This window comes from Diachasmimorpha longicaudata, chromosome 17, assembly GCF_034640455.1.
Source record: "Diachasmimorpha longicaudata isolate KC_UGA_2023 chromosome 17, iyDiaLong2, whole genome shotgun sequence".
Classification (NCBI taxonomy): domain Eukaryota; kingdom Metazoa; phylum Arthropoda; class Insecta; order Hymenoptera; family Braconidae; genus Diachasmimorpha; species Diachasmimorpha longicaudata.
The window spans coordinates 4389668-4409920 of NC_087241.1; the positions used below are offsets into that span (position 1 = coordinate 4389668).

General features: G+C 39.3%; 1 protein-coding gene across 1 annotated transcript; it reads right to left on the bottom strand.

The window, feature by feature from the left end:
• Positions 1 to 12516: 12516 nt before the first annotated feature.
• Positions 12517 to 20218, bottom strand: LOC135170422 (general transcription factor 3C polypeptide 2-like). Its single transcript, XM_064136218.1, has 4 exons — positions 18465 to 20218; positions 17565 to 18406; positions 17118 to 17267; positions 12517 to 15148 (listed from the first exon to the last, which is right to left on the bottom strand). Exons 1-4 carry the CDS (start codon positions 19804 to 19806, stop codon positions 15017 to 15019), a joined length of 2466 nt encoding a protein of 821 aa, XP_063992288.1. The 5' UTR covers positions 19807 to 20218; the 3' UTR covers positions 12517 to 15016.
• Between the last annotated feature and the right edge of the window lie 35 nt (positions 20219 to 20253).

The window sequence follows — 20253 nt, forward strand, 5'->3', positions numbered from 1 at the left end:
AAAATTGCCCCAGATCGCACTGGGTTTTTCTACTATAAGAAAACTGGGTCAAACACAGACTCCAACAATTCTTCACTCCTTTCCATTTTCAATTTTTTTTTTAACTCAGTAGAATCCACTAGCTGCTGTACCCAAACATTTGACGTACAAAACTTTAAATGAAATTCACTCCAAGGGGATATTCCTGATTCTAAATTACCATAAATTTGCAAACTCCTAGGGTCCCAGTGTGATTGTTCGAATATATTTGAAGTTGGAAACGGCTTGGGCCCACCAAATACATTTTACGAATTTAAAGAAGGTGAGAAAAAAAAATTATTCACCAAAGTACCCATGAAAATCTGAATAAATTAAAGTTGGAGCCAATTCAATTTAACTTCAATTACCATGTTGGGCATTAAGTGAAAATGGGAATAACACAAATCTTGGAAAGGATTCAGTGTATTAGATGGAATGAAAGAGGACGCCATTACAGTCGTCAAACAAATGTAACCACTTAATTCAAGCGACACTGGCATTCTCCCGGTAGTCATTCAACTTTTCCCTTTTTCCTAACCGACCTTCTGAAGGTGGTAAACGCCATCGTTTTGTCACAAGAAGGAGAAAAGTCACGTGAAGGTGGGCTTACGAATAATATCCTCGGTGGTGGTAAAATGTGACTTGCTATATTGCAACCGCAATGCGTACTTACCCCTACACCAGCGCATGTCCGGAAGTCATTTCAATTTCTGGGCATTCGCAGGGAGAGAAATATGTTTTTCAAAATGACGTAACTATTCGCGAAACTGGTAAACGCGTCGCTTAAGTATTAATCCCTTTGCAATTAATAATTAATAATGAATTGGTCCCCTAATTATCCAAAAAACTCTCCCCAGATCCGCAGATTACATTCGAAAATAACTATTTCATTTTCTTTCTGATAATTTTAATCAGATATTTCTCTTGGTGCAATGAGAGCCCAAAAAAATTATTTAAAAGCTCCCACTCGAAAGGAAAAATCTGGAAAATTACTTCATGAATTCTAGAGAAGCCACCCTCACTTTTTGCGAGTTTGCATAACCCAGAAGTCTAGCAACTCGTAATGCTGACGAGTTTTCCGGGCGTGACGTACCTTTTATCAGAATTTTAAAAAAGTTGGTTCAAATGTTCGTATCAGAATCCAATTACCTTGTACTTATTCAAGTGACTTAGTCTAGTTGAACCTCAAACCTCCAACAATCATTGTCCCGTGAAGTGCGTCTATGTGCATTTCTAGTTCCATTATGCTCGGTATTAAGGTATTACTGGGGCGTCGGTCTTTTCCGCAAAGTTGCTAAAGAGCCGTAGAATTTCCAGTGTATATGGTTAAGTAGACGTGTAGCTACATCGTAGGGCTTCCAATTAAACCAAGCATCCAACCGTTTGGGGGCACAATAATGTAACCATCTGATGTCCTGGTATGCAAATAAATTATTTTCTCCAGTCCACGAGGAAAAATTTCAATGGCGAGCGATTAAAACGGTTCCCTGAGCCGATTTTTTAGCGATATCTCCGAATCCAAGAGAGATAGAGGATTTTTTGTCATGACATTTGTTGTAGCTCGGACTTCGCTCCATAAAAAAGGTCCTGATAAAAATTTTGCTAGTTTTCCTAGATTTCGAGATATTCATCAATAACTGATCGATAGCCCGTGTTACCTCGTTATCTCTTGAAAAAAAAATATTATTGACTTCGTTGGGAGAAAATTTTGTCAAGGCCGATCATCCGATCTGAAGAAGACAGAATGTGGCCTCTCACCTGAAGTTTCGTCGGAATAGATCTGCGAGTTATTCACGTTTTTCCTCTGGCGATAAATCGACCTCACTTCCAACCAACTACACCAGCCTCGACCCTTTTATTCTTATGGGTCTTCGAGTCGCTATAAATGGTTTCATTTTTGGCTTTTCAATATAAAAATCTTTCAAGAGATAGACTCCTATTCTTCATTCCCATCTCTCTTACCTCCTCCAGGGCGTGGAAAAATAAAAAAAAAATCAGAGCGGTACAAAGAGCGAATGAAGGAAATCAGAAAAATGCTGGCATCTCCGGGGAAATTAATGTAATGATGCGCTTCGATCCTTGCATTCGACGACTCCTTCTGGAGAAAAATATTCTCATCTTCTCTTATTCCTCATTGTGAACCCTATACAATATAATTCACTCTTCTTTTATTATTTTTCATTGTCTTCTTTTATTATTTTTCATTGTCTATTGTCTACAATTGACGTCTCATCGACCTTCTCTTGATAATTTCTACGTAAATACAAATGAATTTTTTCTACGATAACAAAATCATCATGCTGCCACTGACATAATTAATTATTAAGAAAAAAATGAGAGACCGAGAATCTACTGCAGAAAATGTATTCACCTCATAAACGGCTTTCTCTCACAAGATGCAAAAAATTATATTTTATTTTGTGATAATTAAAATGGAGAAAAGACTCAGCGTGTGAAAAGAAAATGAAAAATAAGTATTGAAATAAGGGATAAAGCTAGGTATCACGTCGCACACCCGTTTATTTTCTCCTTTCTTGCTCTCGTTTGCTTCACCATCCCCCATCTCCTCGGGGGCGGTTCAATTGTCCGCGAGAAAGCGGGAAAAAGATTCTATTAAAAGTTGACGACGAGGTATATAGTGATGATGGTGCGGCACAGAGAGTCGCCCGAGCCCGACGGACTTTCGAGTTTTAATGCACTCGATATAATCGGCCCTCTTATCTCGAAATACTAAGCGCCTTTCTCGTAAATTGGAAAAATAATTTGCTGTTTCATAAGAAGCCCACCTAAGTGGAAGGTATTACTTCATTTTCTATTGAGCAAATTTTGAATCTCATATTGACATGTTATTATCGGGTCTGATGTGATTATAAAAAGGATCTTTCAGAAATTTTCCAAAGATTCGTCAGCACGTGAGATGAAAAAAATTGTCTTTCCCAAATTTTATTAAAGAAAAACCTTTCAAAGAACTTCCAAATTATTTTCTCAATTATTTCCAATTTTCCTATTTCAAAAACACAACAAAATAATGTTTTTATGCTAAACAATTGATCCTAAAAAATTCCTCATGGTGATTTTCAATTTTTTTGAATGAACAATTTATTTTAATAAATAAATAGTTCACTTAACTCAACGTAAGACTAATTATAGTGCAAGAAACCTTGACATGTGACGTATCACAGGAGTTTTACGAACACGATAAGACAAACTTCATACAATAAAATTGTCCGCAGTATATTTTCTGGTAAGAAATAATTCTCCTCTCCTTTCATTACGATCCATTCATATAAAACTTTATTTTTCTCCTCTAATAAATGAGAATGAAGAGATGAATGCTTGCACGTCTACAAAACAGATGGAAACAGAAAATAGGATTGTAGATAGGGCAGAGTCTGACCTCACCCTTACTACTTCTACTCGCTGAGAAAAGAGGGAGACAGGAAGTTTAATAATACAATCTTGCCATCATTAACTCTGGGATAATGGTGTGAACTTTTAATTAGTTATACAATTCCATCCGGAAACACTTTTCCAGTGGATCCATTGTGTTTCTATTCATTGTACCACAGATACGCCTACCACCTACCATCCCCTTTCCACTGAATGGTGTTTCCACCAGGTTTTCTTGATAAAAAACTACATTTCCGACTGAACTAACCTGACTTTTCTTACCCACGATGGTTAGTAATACCGAGGGGGTCTGGCTACCCCACTGGATTTCAAATCCCAAGGGGTCAGGGAGGCCAAAGTTCTCGCTTTTAACCTGTGATCTCTTCCCTGGATTCCGCAAGCTGGAAGGGGAGTCGAGGGTGCCTTATTTGGGTTAAACCTATTCAACGTAATTATATTTAATTTGCCCACGAGAAAAATTTTTTTTTGCTGAAGATTTCACAAAAATCCTGAGAAGAGTCGAAACATATTCGAAAATGTCTTTGGTCACCCAAAAATATTCTCTGGGAGATTTTTGAGTGACAATATTCTTCATTCAGAAGATGTTCTGATTCTGAAATGGGTGAGAATTTTTGAAAAATCTTCTGAACACATTTCTGAACAAGAATTGTCATTCGAAGATCTTCCAAGGAACCAGGACACCAGGGAGAACTTCTGAAAAAAATAATTATCAGTCTGCGCATCGTTGATGAACCACCACAGATAAAAATGAATGACGTCAGCTGAACGAAGTTGACGCGCATATAAATTCCGTAAAATTCAATCAGAGAAATAAAGCCCACCATTGGCTAATTTCCATAAATCGCGTTATACTTCACGGGATTCATCGTTCAACGATTTGCATGTTTATAAGCAAATGTCAGTAAAAAAGCAAAAATGCTGGTGGATCCCTTTCAATCGTTTTCGAATTGCCAATTTACGCCCATGGGAATGGCCCCAATCATCCAGACTTCAATCGTCCGGAACAAGGGCTATTCTCATATATACGGTAACTGACAAAAATAAAATGGAAATGCAAATATATCCCCGGTTGCTAAAAAACTTCAGTTTGCCAAATAGTCAATGAATATTTCTACGACATTAATAAAGTTGCAAATTCTGTAAATAATATCGCACATTCTTTTACAATTATTATCCCTCGAAAGTCAAAATATTTTTTGCAAAAAATCCTTCTCTGAAGGAAATAAATATTTGGAAAAAATATTTTTACCTCAGTTCAGTAGAAAGAAAGGCAACTCTCAATAACGTTATAGCCACAGCAGTTTCAATTTAGCACATCTCCCAACTTGCCCTCCTCTTTTCCACAGCTCTTCGTATATATGATGACCCCAGCCATCTAGCAGCCCTATATATCAGTCTTACAGTGCTCCTGATAACAATTTCATACGAGGATTACCGTCGGACACGCGAGCACCACCACTCACCTCCCCGAAAGCAAAGGGGATAATCCCGTGAATAATGCGCATGTTGTTACTGCAATAATAATCAGATTGTAAATTAAATGATAATTTAGTGAAATGATGGCTTTGCAGTTTTGTGGTCTAGACTGATAAAAAAATTCTCAATTGAATCGCTAGGCGAGATTTTAATTGAGTTGTTCCGGGAACCAAAATTGAAACTAACGAAAATAATTTTTAAAAATCCATTTCACGAATTAAATAATGGACCCAATTATGAGATGAACATTTAGAAATTCCATTTAGAAAGTTGACCATTTGGCTTCTTCAGAACAAAAAACCTGAGAAATCCGCGAAAATTTCAATTTATTTCTCTTTCGTTCAATTTTTCTGGAAAATTTTTCTTTGTTCATCAGAATAAATCGTCAGCAGTTAATTATTATAAATTAATAGCCATCACTGGATGACCCAATCGCTAATAAGATATCACTGCTCTCTTCATCAAGTCAGAATATATCCGAGCTTACAGTTTGACAGGGGTTAGCCCTCGCATGAGATTCCAAAGTGTTGGGAATGAGCTTTATTAGAGAGAGAGAGAGAGAGAGAGAGAGAGAGCTGGGGATACTAACGAATATATTATCTGTCGTACGCAACATGGTACACACGTTTATACTGCTTCCACAACTAGACTGGCGTCACGCGCCGACGCGACAGATTGGCCCTGGGATAAATTAATTTCATTTGCCGGGTGATTTAAGTGAGATCCATGCAACGTCAAGGGGATTCAGGATATATTCGACGTATTCACGTCTACAGAGCCCTTTTCGCGGGGCGTCAGGGATTATTGTTCATTTGGCATTAAATTTTCGCCTCGAGTATTAATAGAGGGATTATATGAAGGTATGCAAGATTGATGGTCCAGTGATGGACTTTCCGAGGGCAACACCACCAGTGGATTGATGCTCGAAGAGTTTGATTTGGAGTTTCAGAGAATGGAGAATTAGAAATTGAATTTAAAATTGAATCTCCCGCGTTTTAACCGAAAAAAAAATTCAAATAAAATTAGGGGGTGGTACATAAGTATATGTACATCGTATGGATCGCGTATATGCGATACATCATGTACTATTTATGTATGGAATGTGAACAATCGTCTGAATGAGATCAGTAGGGAAGTGGTGAAACGAGATAAGTGGAGCCGAGTTTTTCAGCCATATCTCAAAAACTAAGAGAGATAGCGGAATTATTGTCTGAATGTTTGTTGTAGTACTCATTCCGCGCTATAAAAAAGGTCATGATGAAAATGTTGCTATCGTCCCTAGATCTCGAGATATTCGCCAGAAACGGATCAATAGTCAGAAGTGACTTATCTCCTTTTACCACTTCGCTACTCGAATAAAAAAAATATCCTCCACTTCTCTCAGCCCTAACGGAGTAATTGTCTTCCAGTCTAATTAATTTCAATATTTACCGTTGAATCTGCATTAGCGTAAGTACTTTTATCAGTTTAAATTTTCTTGCGGTCCACCGGCAGTTTTTAAAATCAAAGCAGCTTCTCCAAATCTAGCCCTCATCTCTCCCTTCGGCTCTCATCTGTCTCGCCAGCGGAATACATATAACTAAATTCCCCCAGAGAAAGAAACTCCGGATAAAAAAGGGAAAAAAGTCGGCATTAAAAAATGAGAAAAAATGAGGGATAAAATCTCCTGAAAAAAAGTTTTTTTTCCCTTTGGATTTCTTTCATCCTCTGACACTCGATGTCGTGCAAATACGTTTTGACTCAACTTTCACGTTGGTTTTCCATCGGTTTCAATTCAATTACAGTAAAAACCTATAACATCAACGTAGAGATGTTAGCTTCGTCAAGGAGTTGAAGGATAAAATGCGAATATTTTTTATCAAAGTAAAAGCTCAGTGTGGGATAGGTCAACATAAAATTTGACTAACAGATAAGAATTTCTCTCAAGGACGAAAAAAAAATCTTTTCACTTTACGAAAAAAAAAATCCCGTTATTTACGGTGATTGTTCTTTTTTTCTCGGCGAAGGAAATGCTGATGAAAAATTAATAAAAATGGTAATAATAATATAAAAGTGGGACTCAACGGAATGAGAAGAATGGGACGGATGAGCTGGGGAGTCACACAATATTTCTCAGACGTGCTGCACACAAGTTACGTTGGACACGGCTGAAACAGAGAAGGGGTAGATATATCTGTGGCGTGCAATTACGCCTTAAAAAAGTTTTTACCCCCGCTCCCTCCCCCAGCCTTGGTAGTTTAAGGTGGTGGGCATTCGTTACCCAAAATTAACCCGGTCTGCTACGTGTTTACGATACAAATTGTAGAGAATTTCTTCTTCCGCATAAACTGCGTAATCTTTTTTTTTTTTGAGTGTTAAAAAATTAACAAAGTTTTGGGGACAGTTAACTGTCTTAAGAATACAACTGGGGGGCGAGGGGTAATATTTTGTGAAGCTGGGGATGAACGAGTTTTCTCTAAATTGAGTAAATAAATTTCATTGTCTATTTACATTTCTGTATAATATTCATTATGTATTGTACATATACAATGACATATTTTATAAGTTTATAAATCATTGATTACTATCTTCAAAATGCAATAAAGAAGAATAAACGTTATGGGACCAATTGTTATTAAATTATTCATCTCTGTAGTCGTTACAGCCATGAAATTAAATCGCACTGAACAAATACTCACTTGTTTATTTTTATCTTTCCATCACTGGTCTCATTACTCATCACACAAAGCGAAATTTCCACATTTTTACCCCTGACAATTCCCTTCGCAAAAATAAAAAAAAAAGCGCGCAAAAGGGATGGAATTTTATTTTCGTCAAATCGCTTTGTTCCAATTTACGAAAATTTGTTCGAGCCCAGCGAGGGTATTACTATTGGAGTGATGGAGGGGTTGGAAGGATGAAGGGGTGAGTATAGCCATGGGGTCACGAGCGCGTGTCGAAACAGGTAGGCCGAGGACGGGATAACGTGAAATTGGTACTTTGAAATTTCATTAGTGAAGTCAGGTGGTGTCACAGATTCAATTAGCTTTTTATTGGATTTCGAACTGTGCGAACTGTCAAAGCGGTAACCGCCGTGCCCACTTCTACATAGTATATATAGTATTATACGTTTTCACGGAGAGTTTGAAGGTAGATGGTAGGATATCTAACCCACCATACAGTAACATACGTACCGCTACATACGAATCGACTACCAATTTCGCTTCGATTATAAACTTTCTCGATCTCTATCCTGTGTCGTAAACTACATTCCTATTTTCACCGTTGCGTATATCAGCGAGGACACTAACATGATTTTTCTCTATTTTCTTTTGAGAGTTTGTGACCACAGAGTGGAAAAAAGTGACAATTTACCAGCGAAAGGGATTTTTTATGGTACGCGATTTGAAAGTCGATTAATAAACGCCGCAGACTAATTTATTTCTATTAAATTCTCGATTTTTTATCGATTCGATTGAAGCGTTAAAATGACAAAAACGAATATAATTTATTTCCGTTTTTTATTAAAGAGAAATCAATCAAAAAATATTTATAGAATTAATGAAAAACTGATGAGAAATTCCATGGAAATCTGGTGGAATTTCTTGAAGGATTTTTAATCATTTTAGATTTTTTTCTATAATTTTTTTATTTGTGAAATCCGATTTATCAAGAAGCGATTGAAAACTCGAGTTATTTAACAAAATATGGCAATGAAACTCAATTTAACGGTAGCGCTTCGAATAATTATGATGACGAGAGTACTTAGCCAATGATTTATTAGCAACAAAAATTTCAATATTACATGGTAAGCGTCTACAAGGTTTAAAGGGCTCAAGTGGAAACAGGCTTCAAGCTCAAGTAGACACGAGAAATTTCTACTCACCTCTTACGATGCACAAAACTATTCCACGAACGCAAGACACGAGGAGAGTTGTTAAACGGTAGTGAGTGGCGGCTTCAATTTTATCGTTTGAAAAAACCGACGAATTAACCTCCTCGCGCGCTTGTTACCCAATAATTTTTTAATTTCAATCACGGTAAGTGGTGATGATATTGGAGGGTCTGTCTAATCCCGAAAATACTCCCTCATAAAATAAATGGGTTATAAAAATTTTACAAACCTCTAAGAGTCAATCCCATCGATTAATCGATTGTCCAGTATCAAACGACATTGGAAGGGGAGTCCCCCGCGGCACCTTCTAAGCTGATTGGTGCCTCCACCTGGCGTCACACCCCTGAACTTCGTCACCCGTCTGCAAATAAAAAATCGCTTCTATTATAAATATTATTAGATAATACTATCAAAAATTATTAATTAAATTTCGTATCGAAAGTCAGATGAGCAGAAAATATTGAAAATGAAGAAAAATTTAATTAAACAAATTTGGGTGTGGAAAGTTCCAAGAAATCGTTCCTAATGAATCGTAATTTATTATTCCCCTAATACAATAATAACTAATGATATAAAAATATAGCACTCATCCCCCAATTTTCGTCAGCAATTAAATTGCATATTCAATCTGCCATAATTTTCATAAATATGAAATATATCAAAACCCTCCCCTAATAATGAATAAATTTGTACGTATGAATTAATTTCACACTCTGGCAATTTCACCCGAATCCAAAGACCATAACTTGAAAAAACAATTCCATGAATGCAGTCATGAAGGGAACTCAGTTGGAACTCAATCGAAACAACAGTAGAATAAAGTTAAGAATAAAGGGGAGAAAAAAACATACCCCATGCGCCTCACAAGAGGGTTGAAAATTTCAACGCAACCTCCAGCCTTCTTCATCATGGATGATGGTCGTGCATCATAGGTTTATGGGAGTGCGGTGACGTTTATAAGGTTTGCTCGACTTGGCAATCGCTGATTCTCTCACCCCTCTCATCCTCGACCCCCTCCTCACCAACTTCAACGAGCCGCATCATTACCATTGAGATCTATGGAGCTGCTAGGTCTTGTCATTAATTCCCTCTTTCCAGTTTTCCCGTTCGCCTATTGCCCTCATCACCACAAATAATCGGTCTGGAATGAGGATAACGAAGAGAAGGAATTGGAAAGACAATATTTATTCTTTAATCATAACTCCACGAGGAGATATATTTTTTATAAAAATTCTAGTGCGAGTACTGGAAGAAATCTGAATCCCTCATTGGAATGAAAAATGTCTAGGGACTTTGAGAAAAATTTCTGGAGATTTACGAAAAATTGTTGTCTCTCGGAGATCATCAAGAAATTTTCAAAAAATCTTCCTGGCGATCAAAAAAATCATTTGGACTCATTTGGTCGTTTCATTAATTCAAAAATATAGTGAACAATTTCAATGGCTTTACCATATATTTTCCAAATGTATTTTTGATCGCAATAGAAATGTTTTAATTTTCATTGAAAAAATGTTGTCTTATCCATGAGCATCTGCTTCCGGGTACTCTAGTTTCTCAAAACCGAATTTATTTTTCATTCTGTTACATCAGAGCTGTTGAGCAGTTGATGCAACTCAAGCGTGAAAAGGTCAATTGCAGTAGCCTCAACTCGATGTAGGATAACCCAAAACGAATCACGAAAAGACTTTAACCGCGTTCCAACTCACGAAATCACGTGGTGAATGAGAGTGGTGAAAGGGGTCTGAACCCAAACTTTCCGATTCACCCCAAACTTAATTTTAACTCGATCGTCTCGGTATTTTTTTTTTCCTGAAACTCATTGGTTCAAGTGGAGTAGCGTGACGTGATAGTGTGGCACGCCATCATTCCGAGCCGGCAATCAACTCGCTTCGCCAAAGTGCGACCCTCCACCTATTTTTCCATTTCCCCTCTCTTATACTTCTAATCATATGAACATTTCTGGAATAATGAAGGAAACTAAAATAAATAAATAACATCTAATCAATCGCTCGACGAAGATCGATATAAACACTTAATCCAAAAAAACTAAACGAATTTGACTTTTTACCGATTTTTTTTGCCTCAAATTTCCTTGATATGTTCGATTTTTTATTTTGGAGCTCAAAAATCTGATAAATCACAGCAAAAAATTGAAAATCAAACTCGTATTTCCCAAAATCTTCAAATTTCAAGGTACGTCCTATCGCATGTCCCTCACAAGCCATTCAATCCTTCACCGACGACTCCATCTTCATCCCGGGTCGGGGCAAAACAGGAAAAAAATTCCCGATACCTCTCCTTTATCATCCCCTGGTCTTACCCTCAGTGTCTCCAGCTCTCCTCCCACCCCATCGCCCTATCCCTCTCTGTACTCCGAGAAAAATGTTAATTCGATCGGAAGCGATCGCATGAGGAGCCCAACGAGAGGGCAAGTCCGTTTTATTTACTGCCCCTCCTACGATAGCGCCATTCTCTCCCCCTATTTCGTTCACGGACGATCGAATATCCAAGAACTTCGTCTTCGGACGTGTCTCGTTTCCCCCCCCCCTCCAACCCCTACTGTTCTACGGTAAGTTAGAATATCCTCGAGATCGGGGATCACAGGATTCTGTTTTATTTATTGTCCTATCTACGTGTCCCCCCTATTGAAGATTTGGCATTTGAAAAACTTTGGAAATGGCCTTTGCATGATCTACTGCATTGACTTTTCGGATTGAAACGCCCGATATTTCCAGCACCGATGCCTATCAAAGTGAGGATGATGTACTTCCAATGGTAATTCTTTGGAATAAGAAAAGAAGACTGATGTTTTACATTTTCATAACGAATTAAATCGACTGTTATGAATATACATGAAGATGAACTTAATCGAAGTTCAATAAGAATTTTAAAGTTACTTTGGAACTAAGTTAATAATCTATGAATACATTTCGTCGAGTTAATCAGTTCATTACATAATCAATCGATGGTTTTTTTATTCAGGAAGAAGGACAACTGAATGGAAAATTGTCGCAGTGTCAATGCAATAAATTGAAAATAAAAATTGTAACGATTAAAATATACGGATAAAAATATCTGGAATTCAATTAGCTTTCGCAGTTCGGTCCAATTGGCCTCATTTTTTAGTCAATCATGGCAAATGATCCGAGTAAATCTAACTACCTAATCCCTCCGATGTTTACTACCATCGAAACGTGCAAACCTCGAAAATTACGAGGAGGGATTCATCAATACGAGAACTTGAATTCCTTCTTCCCAACCGCAAGCCTCGACTAACGAGCGAACCCGCTTAATTTTCTTGAGAATCCGGATCAATCGTCTTCACCGAACCCCCAGAAATCTCCCGATTACCCTCACGTATACGCGAAAAAAAAATAGAGGGAAAATTCTACTTCTCGACACCAGAAAAACCACCCAAACTGCCAAATTCCAGTATTTTAATAGCGAGAAGAAAAATTCCTGGCCAACACGCAATTTTACTGCTGGTAAATTCCCTTGTGGGTCAATTTCGCGAAGATTTTCATAAAAGACCTGCGAGAAAAAAATTTCTGAATTCTCGTAAATATTAGAAATATTTCTCTGCAGCCGGAAATTATTCCCATGTCAGTAATAATATTATTACCTTCCTTTCCACCTTCGTAAGTGTTCGCCACCGTTCGTCCTCCCGAAGTCAACTCGACGTCTGCATCTCGGGGTCCCAAGTTAGGCCTTGCAAAAGATGTCCATGTCACCGTTAACCTCGTCTACAAAATTGTGTAATCATCATCGATTATTAAGTTTAATTTTCCATGAACGTGTGATTAACTACTGAGTAATGAGTATTGGCGGGAAAAATATGATATACGAACCGGTAGTAAAAATTGTCGAAAATATTCCGCAACTTTTCCCCGAAAATTCCGACTTTTCTCTCTGCGTATACTAACTTCACTGGCTTCCACCGACTCAACACCATCACCCGTGTTGTTCCTCGATCCACACATGCTTATACCCCCTCCCTCCCCCCCCCCTGCCGCCCAGCATATAAGGTTTTTAGAGCTACCTGTGGTATGGGGCCACTCTCGCCCATCATACAACTGACATTTCATGAATTGGAAATGTAATTTTACCGGATGTAGTTGGGTGCCAGAGCTGTAACTGTTTGCATGATACCAACGGGTCGAAAGTAAACGAGTGCATAACCCGAAACGAAGGTAAGGGCGATGCGCACAGACTTTAATTCCTTATTCCCCGAATTTAAGGTAAAAACGATGAAAGAAAAAGGAAAAAAAAATGCAAATAGTGTACTCAAACGTGTAATCGCAAAGCAACACGATGAACAGGTTCAAGAGGTTCCTGATAGTTTCCTTTGGTGGAAAAAAAAAAAAATTTCCCTCCTCTCCGGTATTTTTCATTTTCCCGCCACTTGAACGATCTCCCGAGGGAGAGATAAGTATTTCATTGAGGAAGAAAATTGCCTTGAAGATAATTCGATATTTTTCATTTGTACGCTGTAGATTGCGTCCTCTACTTAAAAAACTACAACACTTTTTTCCTGGCATTTTATTTTTTTTTTCGCTTTACCCCGGCTGTTGACGATGTTGCTGGGCAGAGAAGGGAGAGACGGGGGTTGAGGGCACCTCGAAGGCGAAAATTATGGGATGAAAGTTTGCTGGATTTTATGAGATTCTGTTATGCCCCTTGAGCAGAAGTAATTACACTGGGTTATGATGACACTACAAACTTGCATCATTCACATGTAGGCGGGTTAAAAAAAAATATATTTTCCATTTTTTATTTCACTCTTAATGCTGACTGAAACGGCCAACCCAATTTTCAGTTCTACATTTCCGGTGGTATTTTTAGACCGCAGGATAAATCATAAATAGGAGAGAGGGGTGAGAGCAAAGTGGAGAAGCGGTTTTTCAACGGGGTGAGATGCTCTGAGGCCCTCATAGTTACTTTGGATTGTGGGTGGGGTTTATGCATTCACCATTTTAATCTAATCCGCAAGGCGCATGTAAGAATATATTAAAGAAAAACTTTTGCGGGCCGCTGGCGACGTGCTCGCAAAATTATACCATCTATGGGGTAGAATGGGAAAGGAGTGTGGGGATTGGGATGCCCGCACCATATCTGCCTGATTCACTTTCTTCTTATCGTACTTTTTTTTTTCGTTGCTCCATTTTTATTACCCTCAAACCTACCCTCTTATTACCTATGACTACTAAAGAATATTCTTACCTTGAAACTATCCAGACCCATACATTTATTTACATGTAATTACTTTACACTTGTCCTCATAAATGTGGCAAACGTGAAATTACTCCCCCGGTAATTATGAATTTATGATCGAAGGGGGTGATGAGGTTTTTTCAAGGTGCATGAGGTGTTTTATGGGTGTGGAGATTTTCGAGGAAATATAAAATCGATCGAAATGATAGGTCTGCATGGAAATCCTAAAAACAAATTATTTTAACATGTCAGTTAAGTCAGAATTAATTTTTTTATGACACTGTTCAGCCCCACGTAATTTTTGCCAAATATCCATTTACCTCACAGAAGTATTTATTTTTTCCAAATTATATTTCTTCGGTCTACTCTAAATTATGATAATCATATTCCTCCAGAGGATGATCATTTCGTCCATGACCTTGAATCATCACCATTAAAACTGTCGAGGAGCGACTCGACTTCCGAGATAAAGAATTAAAAAAATAAATACTTCTCTGAAGTAAATGAATTTTGTTAACAATAATTTTTTTCTCAGTAAATCCATTTTTGTGACAAAAAAAAATCAACAATTTTCGCTATTATGTACACGACAAGGTCATCCGAGAGGCTGTGGAAATCCGTGGGATTTACTCGAGTTTCTTCAATATATGAAAATACATGAAGAAATTGCAAGGAAAAATTTTCATAGAAGAAAAAAAAAAGAACCGGTAGTGAACTTGCCATTGGAAGAAGTCTCCTGAGGTATAGATTGTGCACAGTGAGGCGAGCTGAGGTATTGACATGTGAATAAGAGTGGTACGGAGGAAGGCTGGATAAAGGAATGGAAAAACGAATGGCAAGACGTAGGGAGAGGTGGTTGGTATAGAAAAGAGGAAGGGAAGGGAGGTGAAGGGAAAGCATCCCGACGACTACCACTACCTTCAGAGGCTGTGCACCAGGGTACCCATGCCTAGTGGGTGAAGAAGGCGGAAGACGGGGAAGGAGCGCTTATCTCCGCGCACCGAGATTGACTTCCTTTCTACCCATTCACCCGCTCAAATGAGTTCCTTTGATAACTGTTGTGTGATCGAGTGTGCTGAATGCTGAAGGGTTTAGAGCCCTCCTCTTTCTGCCTCTGTCCCTGTCTCTGGTTCTGTCTGCCTTTTGTCTCATTCTGTCCTGATATACATACAACATTGAAGTTTTTCATTAGATTGCTCTAAGGGAATTAAATTATTTTTCGACAATTACAAGTCATTATTTTCGATACTATGAAATATTCGATAAAAATTATCTTATCGATCTATGAAGCCATATTGTGAGTCATATTTACCTCAATTTTACCCCCAAATTTAGAAAAAAATCGCAGAATGAATTCGGGACTGAATTAATTCGATTATTAATTATTAATCTGAGTCAGACAACGTTCCTTCTGGCCTCTTCTTCTTTGTTTACCGAAAACAATAAGATAATTTTTATCGAAAATGTCTCTCCATCCAACAGACAACTCCAGATGTCTATTTCCTGCACAAACTGAGAAATTTATCCCTTAATTTTCCCAACCCTACAGACACCAACGAAATATGTAACATTGGTAATCGTTAGGATTATAAGTGCAATGCAACTGTCACACTGCAAATAACAAGAGCAGGGTAGAAGATACAGAAAGGGGCCAGCAAGATGTCAGGTGTAGTTAACCACCGGCCTCAACAGCCCGAAGAGCTTGTGGAGGTCGAAACTTACCTTCTAGACAACACACCGAGATATCTCGAGGGTCCCACCAGTGCATTTAGAATAAGTTACGGCGTCACGAGATTACAAGTCTACGGCATAAACCCACCTTTACCACCCCCTACCACCCCTTACAGTACCAGGCCAAGAGTGTGTCGACCTGCCCTTCTCACCCCCATTCCATCCCTCGCTCCTTGGCTCTTTTGGTGTGCCTCGCGCCCCATTAATTAAGAGCTTCCAAGAAGACGGTGGAGAGGGCACAGGCTCCCACCCTGAGACAGACATTTTCGTACCGGAGTCTCACATAACGACTTCAGTCTGATAATAACAAATATTTTAATGAATTTCATATGTTATTGCAGTCATTGACGAAAGAAAAATGGAATCGAATGTAGTTGAGCAAAACAATTCATCGATTAGACGGCGTACGACGAGAAAATGTCCTCAATTAATTAATGGGATTAATTAATTAATTAATTAATCCCACACGCGAACAACAGCTGCAATTGTTCACAAAATTCTTAGAAGTTTTACTGTTTTAAAGTAATTTTTATAAATCTAAATCTTTAACTGGATTAGAACCCAATAAAAAAATTCAAAATGTCCAGGGGAATTTAATTTCCTCGATTATATGTCTAGAGGGAATTTTGAAATTTAAAAAATCGCACCCCCACAAAAACTCTCCCTTCCACATCTTCCACATCTCCAGTCGTCATCATTCGGATAATTTTTCATGAGAAAAAAAATCGCGAATGATGAAAAATCAACAACTTTTAAATCACGTCACACGTCCGCACAACGTGTCACCTCCATGGAGAGGCAGACCTGGGAATTGGTAATGTATTTTATATTCAATGAGGCAAGAAATTCGCCCAGCCAACAAGCCTCGCTCTTTTCATCCATAAAAAAAATATTTCTTGAATACATATATATATATATCCGGTGGGCTGTGTAGCAGAACCGAGTTTGTTGTTGATTTGCATCGACACGAAGTAATAACGTTTATTGAAGTGTAAATGCACCTCTTTGAATTTCCAATGCATCTTTTCATTGTATATACCGAGGAGACGTCAGCAGTATGTGCGTGAATGAAGAGGGAAAAAATCACAACTTCTATTTCCTGATATAGAGGATTGTGTTGCTTGACGACGCTAGCTCAACAAATTTTCTTATAAAATCGCTCCTTTCACTTCACGTGAAAGAGGCCCCAATCAATAAATTAGTTGATAAATAACATACTTCATTATTAAAAAAAGAAAAACAACTTCCATGTGCATTATATTCACATGAAATTGAATTTTTAGCTGATGGGAATATTTTTCTCTCGCCATCGGCGAAAATTGATCGTTAGTTAATGAGTACTTTTGGAATTATTGGCTTTAGATAATTAATAGCATGAGATTGTAAGCCCTTTTACCTTGTTTGTCGTAGCTGCAGCATGTGTGGAGAGCAAGTCACTCGAAATACTCGTTTCATTCATTTTTTTGAGATTTAAAATCCTGATAAATCCGTTTCGGTACCCAACAGCGATCCATAAGTAGCTCCAACTGTTTGGATTCCACGATATCTGTAAAATCATGAATAATTCATAAAGTTCTAATTGAAATATCAAGTGGGTAAATTCCAATTACATATTTTTGTTCTATCGATTCTCGTGGGAACTGTACAATAAATCCATGAGAAGTAATAGACTCGTTAGTATGTGATGACTAAAGGAATTGCCAAAAAAATCTGGAAAAAATAAGACGGATATTTTCGACCTCTTCGATCTTCAAAAAAAAATCGAGATCGATTTCCAAAAAAACGTGCAATTAAAACGTGGATTAAAAAGACTAAAATCGAAAGAAATAAATCAAAAACTCACCCTGTTAATAGCTGCAAAGGGATACTGCTCCACCGCTACCTTCTTCATTGTGTTGGGAGTCAATCCCACTTTCCTCTGATTCCGTGACACCCGAGTATTCCGGGTATTGTCCAAATCATCACGAAAGGCCACTCCAAACTTCTCCTGGCACTCCTCATAAGTTTCAGGCCTGTACTCGTACTCTTTCTTCTTCCCTTCGTCAACGATTTTTTTCTGAAAATCCACCACCTCGATATTGGACACGAGCCACCTGGTGTCCATGATCCTGCTCATCTCCTTAGTATAAAGCAACTGCGGAGGGAAACAGGCCACGACTTCCCCAGCCGCTGTTCCCTGGCAGATGCCATTAGCCCAATCAGAGCTGGCGATCGCGTAAACTGGAGAATTCGTCCCTAGAACCGACACAAACCTCGACGCCGACTCCCTCACGGACGCAATGTAGGTCATAGTGCGGCTCATCCCCAAGACATCATCGTAGGACGTGAAAATTGTGGGCCAGTGAGTCATCCAAGTACCATTGACTGCGACTCCCTTTTTGAAGATCCAGAAGGGCAGCCTCGTGTCCTCCAGGTCCCAGATCTTCGCGTACCTGTCCATGCCGGCGGTCACCAGGTACCTCGTCTCCTTCAGTGGTACGACTGTGACGAACATCACGGCGTGATGGTGAGCGAAGAAATGCATAAATGGCTGCAAGTGGATTATCGATGATTCCTCAGTCCGTAGGAGAGGAGATTTCGTCGTTAAATTCCACAGGGCGACGTATCCGTCGGCGAAACCGGTGGCTATCGTATCGTGGTTTGATGTCTTTGACCAGGTGAGGGTCATGCATTGCGACGCAGTCCCTTGAAATATTCCGCTGAATGTTATCTACTAAAAAACAATTAAAATAATCTGTCCTACCTGATCGATCATGAACATGAAGAACCATGACAGGATTCATCCTGAACACCTTGCCACGTCCCATTACCCCCGGAAATGGCATCGAATAAATATGAACCACTCCCGAGGACATGGCAGCAGCGAGCAGTCCCATTCTTTCTCCATCGTGCTCATACCCTCCAGATGGGCACCACTCCAGGCACCAGATGGTCCCTCCTTCGTGCCCCACCACATAACACAATTCAGGAGTCCTCAGCTGAGCAGAATTGTGCCCCAGGACCCCCAGATTCCAAATTTGAATGGAATTTTTCCCGCAGTAGCTCCTCCCCACCTCGAAATAGTCCTCCATTCCCTTATGAGTGCTGACAGCCACGAACTGCTCAGGTTCTACATTATGCATCGTCGAGGGGATAGGCATCCACGCGAGTCCCCAGATAGGTCCCCCAGTGAATAAAGTCGGAACCCCTCCGACGACATCAGCTTCGAACCTGTTCCACCTTCTCCAGTCGTCATCCCTGACCTGTTCCTCTGCTGGTCCCAAGACAGTCGTTGCCATGGACACCTTCAGACCCGGAAGATACTCTTCAGCAGCTTCTACATCCTCAAAGTCATTTACCTGGAGCTCCTCGAACAACCTCAGCCTATAATATTTCGTCTGGAACTGGATAGTCCACTGCAAAGCTGGTCCAAACGTCATATCGTTCGGAGAAGTCTTGATGTGCATGGAATTTCGCAGAAAAGTGGCCTTCGACCCAGGGGACGACCTCCATCCTGACCTCCCATTTCTTCCCCTCTTTTTCACCCCCATCTCCTCCATTTTCATCTCATTGGTATAATTACAATTATTTTCGTTCCCTTCTCTTGAGTGGGCCTTCTTCATGTGCCCCACGATCTCGTCCTTCTTCTCACACGACCACTGACAGAACCTGCAGATGAACTTCGACCTCGAGGCGAGGGTACAAGTGCTGTGATGCTCACAGATATCCTCGAATGTGGGTGAGGAGAAGTCACAGGGAGACCTCCCACAGAGGGCCTTCTCATTGAGGTTTAGCCCCTCGATCCACAAGGTCTTCAGTCTGCTGCGAACTGTCTTCCTCACCGGGGGTCCACCTGTGCAATCCTTGACCTTGACAGCAATTTTTTTCTTCTTCTGAAGAGGTGTCGAGGCCTCGGCCAGATTCGCAGTATTCAAGATCCTCTTCGCAGCGATCTCTGCTGCTTTCCTCTTCACTCTTGAGGATCTCGGATTCACGATATTCTTGATGTCTTTCTTTTTTTTCTGAAGGTCCTTCCTTGCTTCCTCTGTACCTTCTTGTGACACAGCGGGGAGGAGGTGCACAAGATCACTTTGTCGGTTGAACATTTCGCAATTCTCTGATCACAAATTAGCTTAGATTGGTTTTTTCAATTGAGAGCTTTTCCTCGAGCTTTTCCTTTACTAGAAATTGCTCCTGTGAATGTCGAAGTCAAGTGTTGAACTCTGTTGCTCTGAAGGAAGCTTTACCTACTGATCATTGAAACGTTGAAAAAAAAAACGAGCGAATTCGGGAAGTAACTCCAGCAATTTGATAAATCCAGTCCTTGACAGTCACATATTTATTATTTCACATAATCCTGATCACAGACACTGCACGTAAGCGGAATATTGATCAATTAATTGTCGTATAAAATTTAATGAAGGACAAAATTGTGATCACAAACTAAACAAAGACCGGTACCGTAATGGCCGAGCAAAGGACGCCACCGTGACTGGAGCCATAAGATTGCGTTTCTCCCGTCACGGAGCAGAACATGGAGATTGTAAACTAGA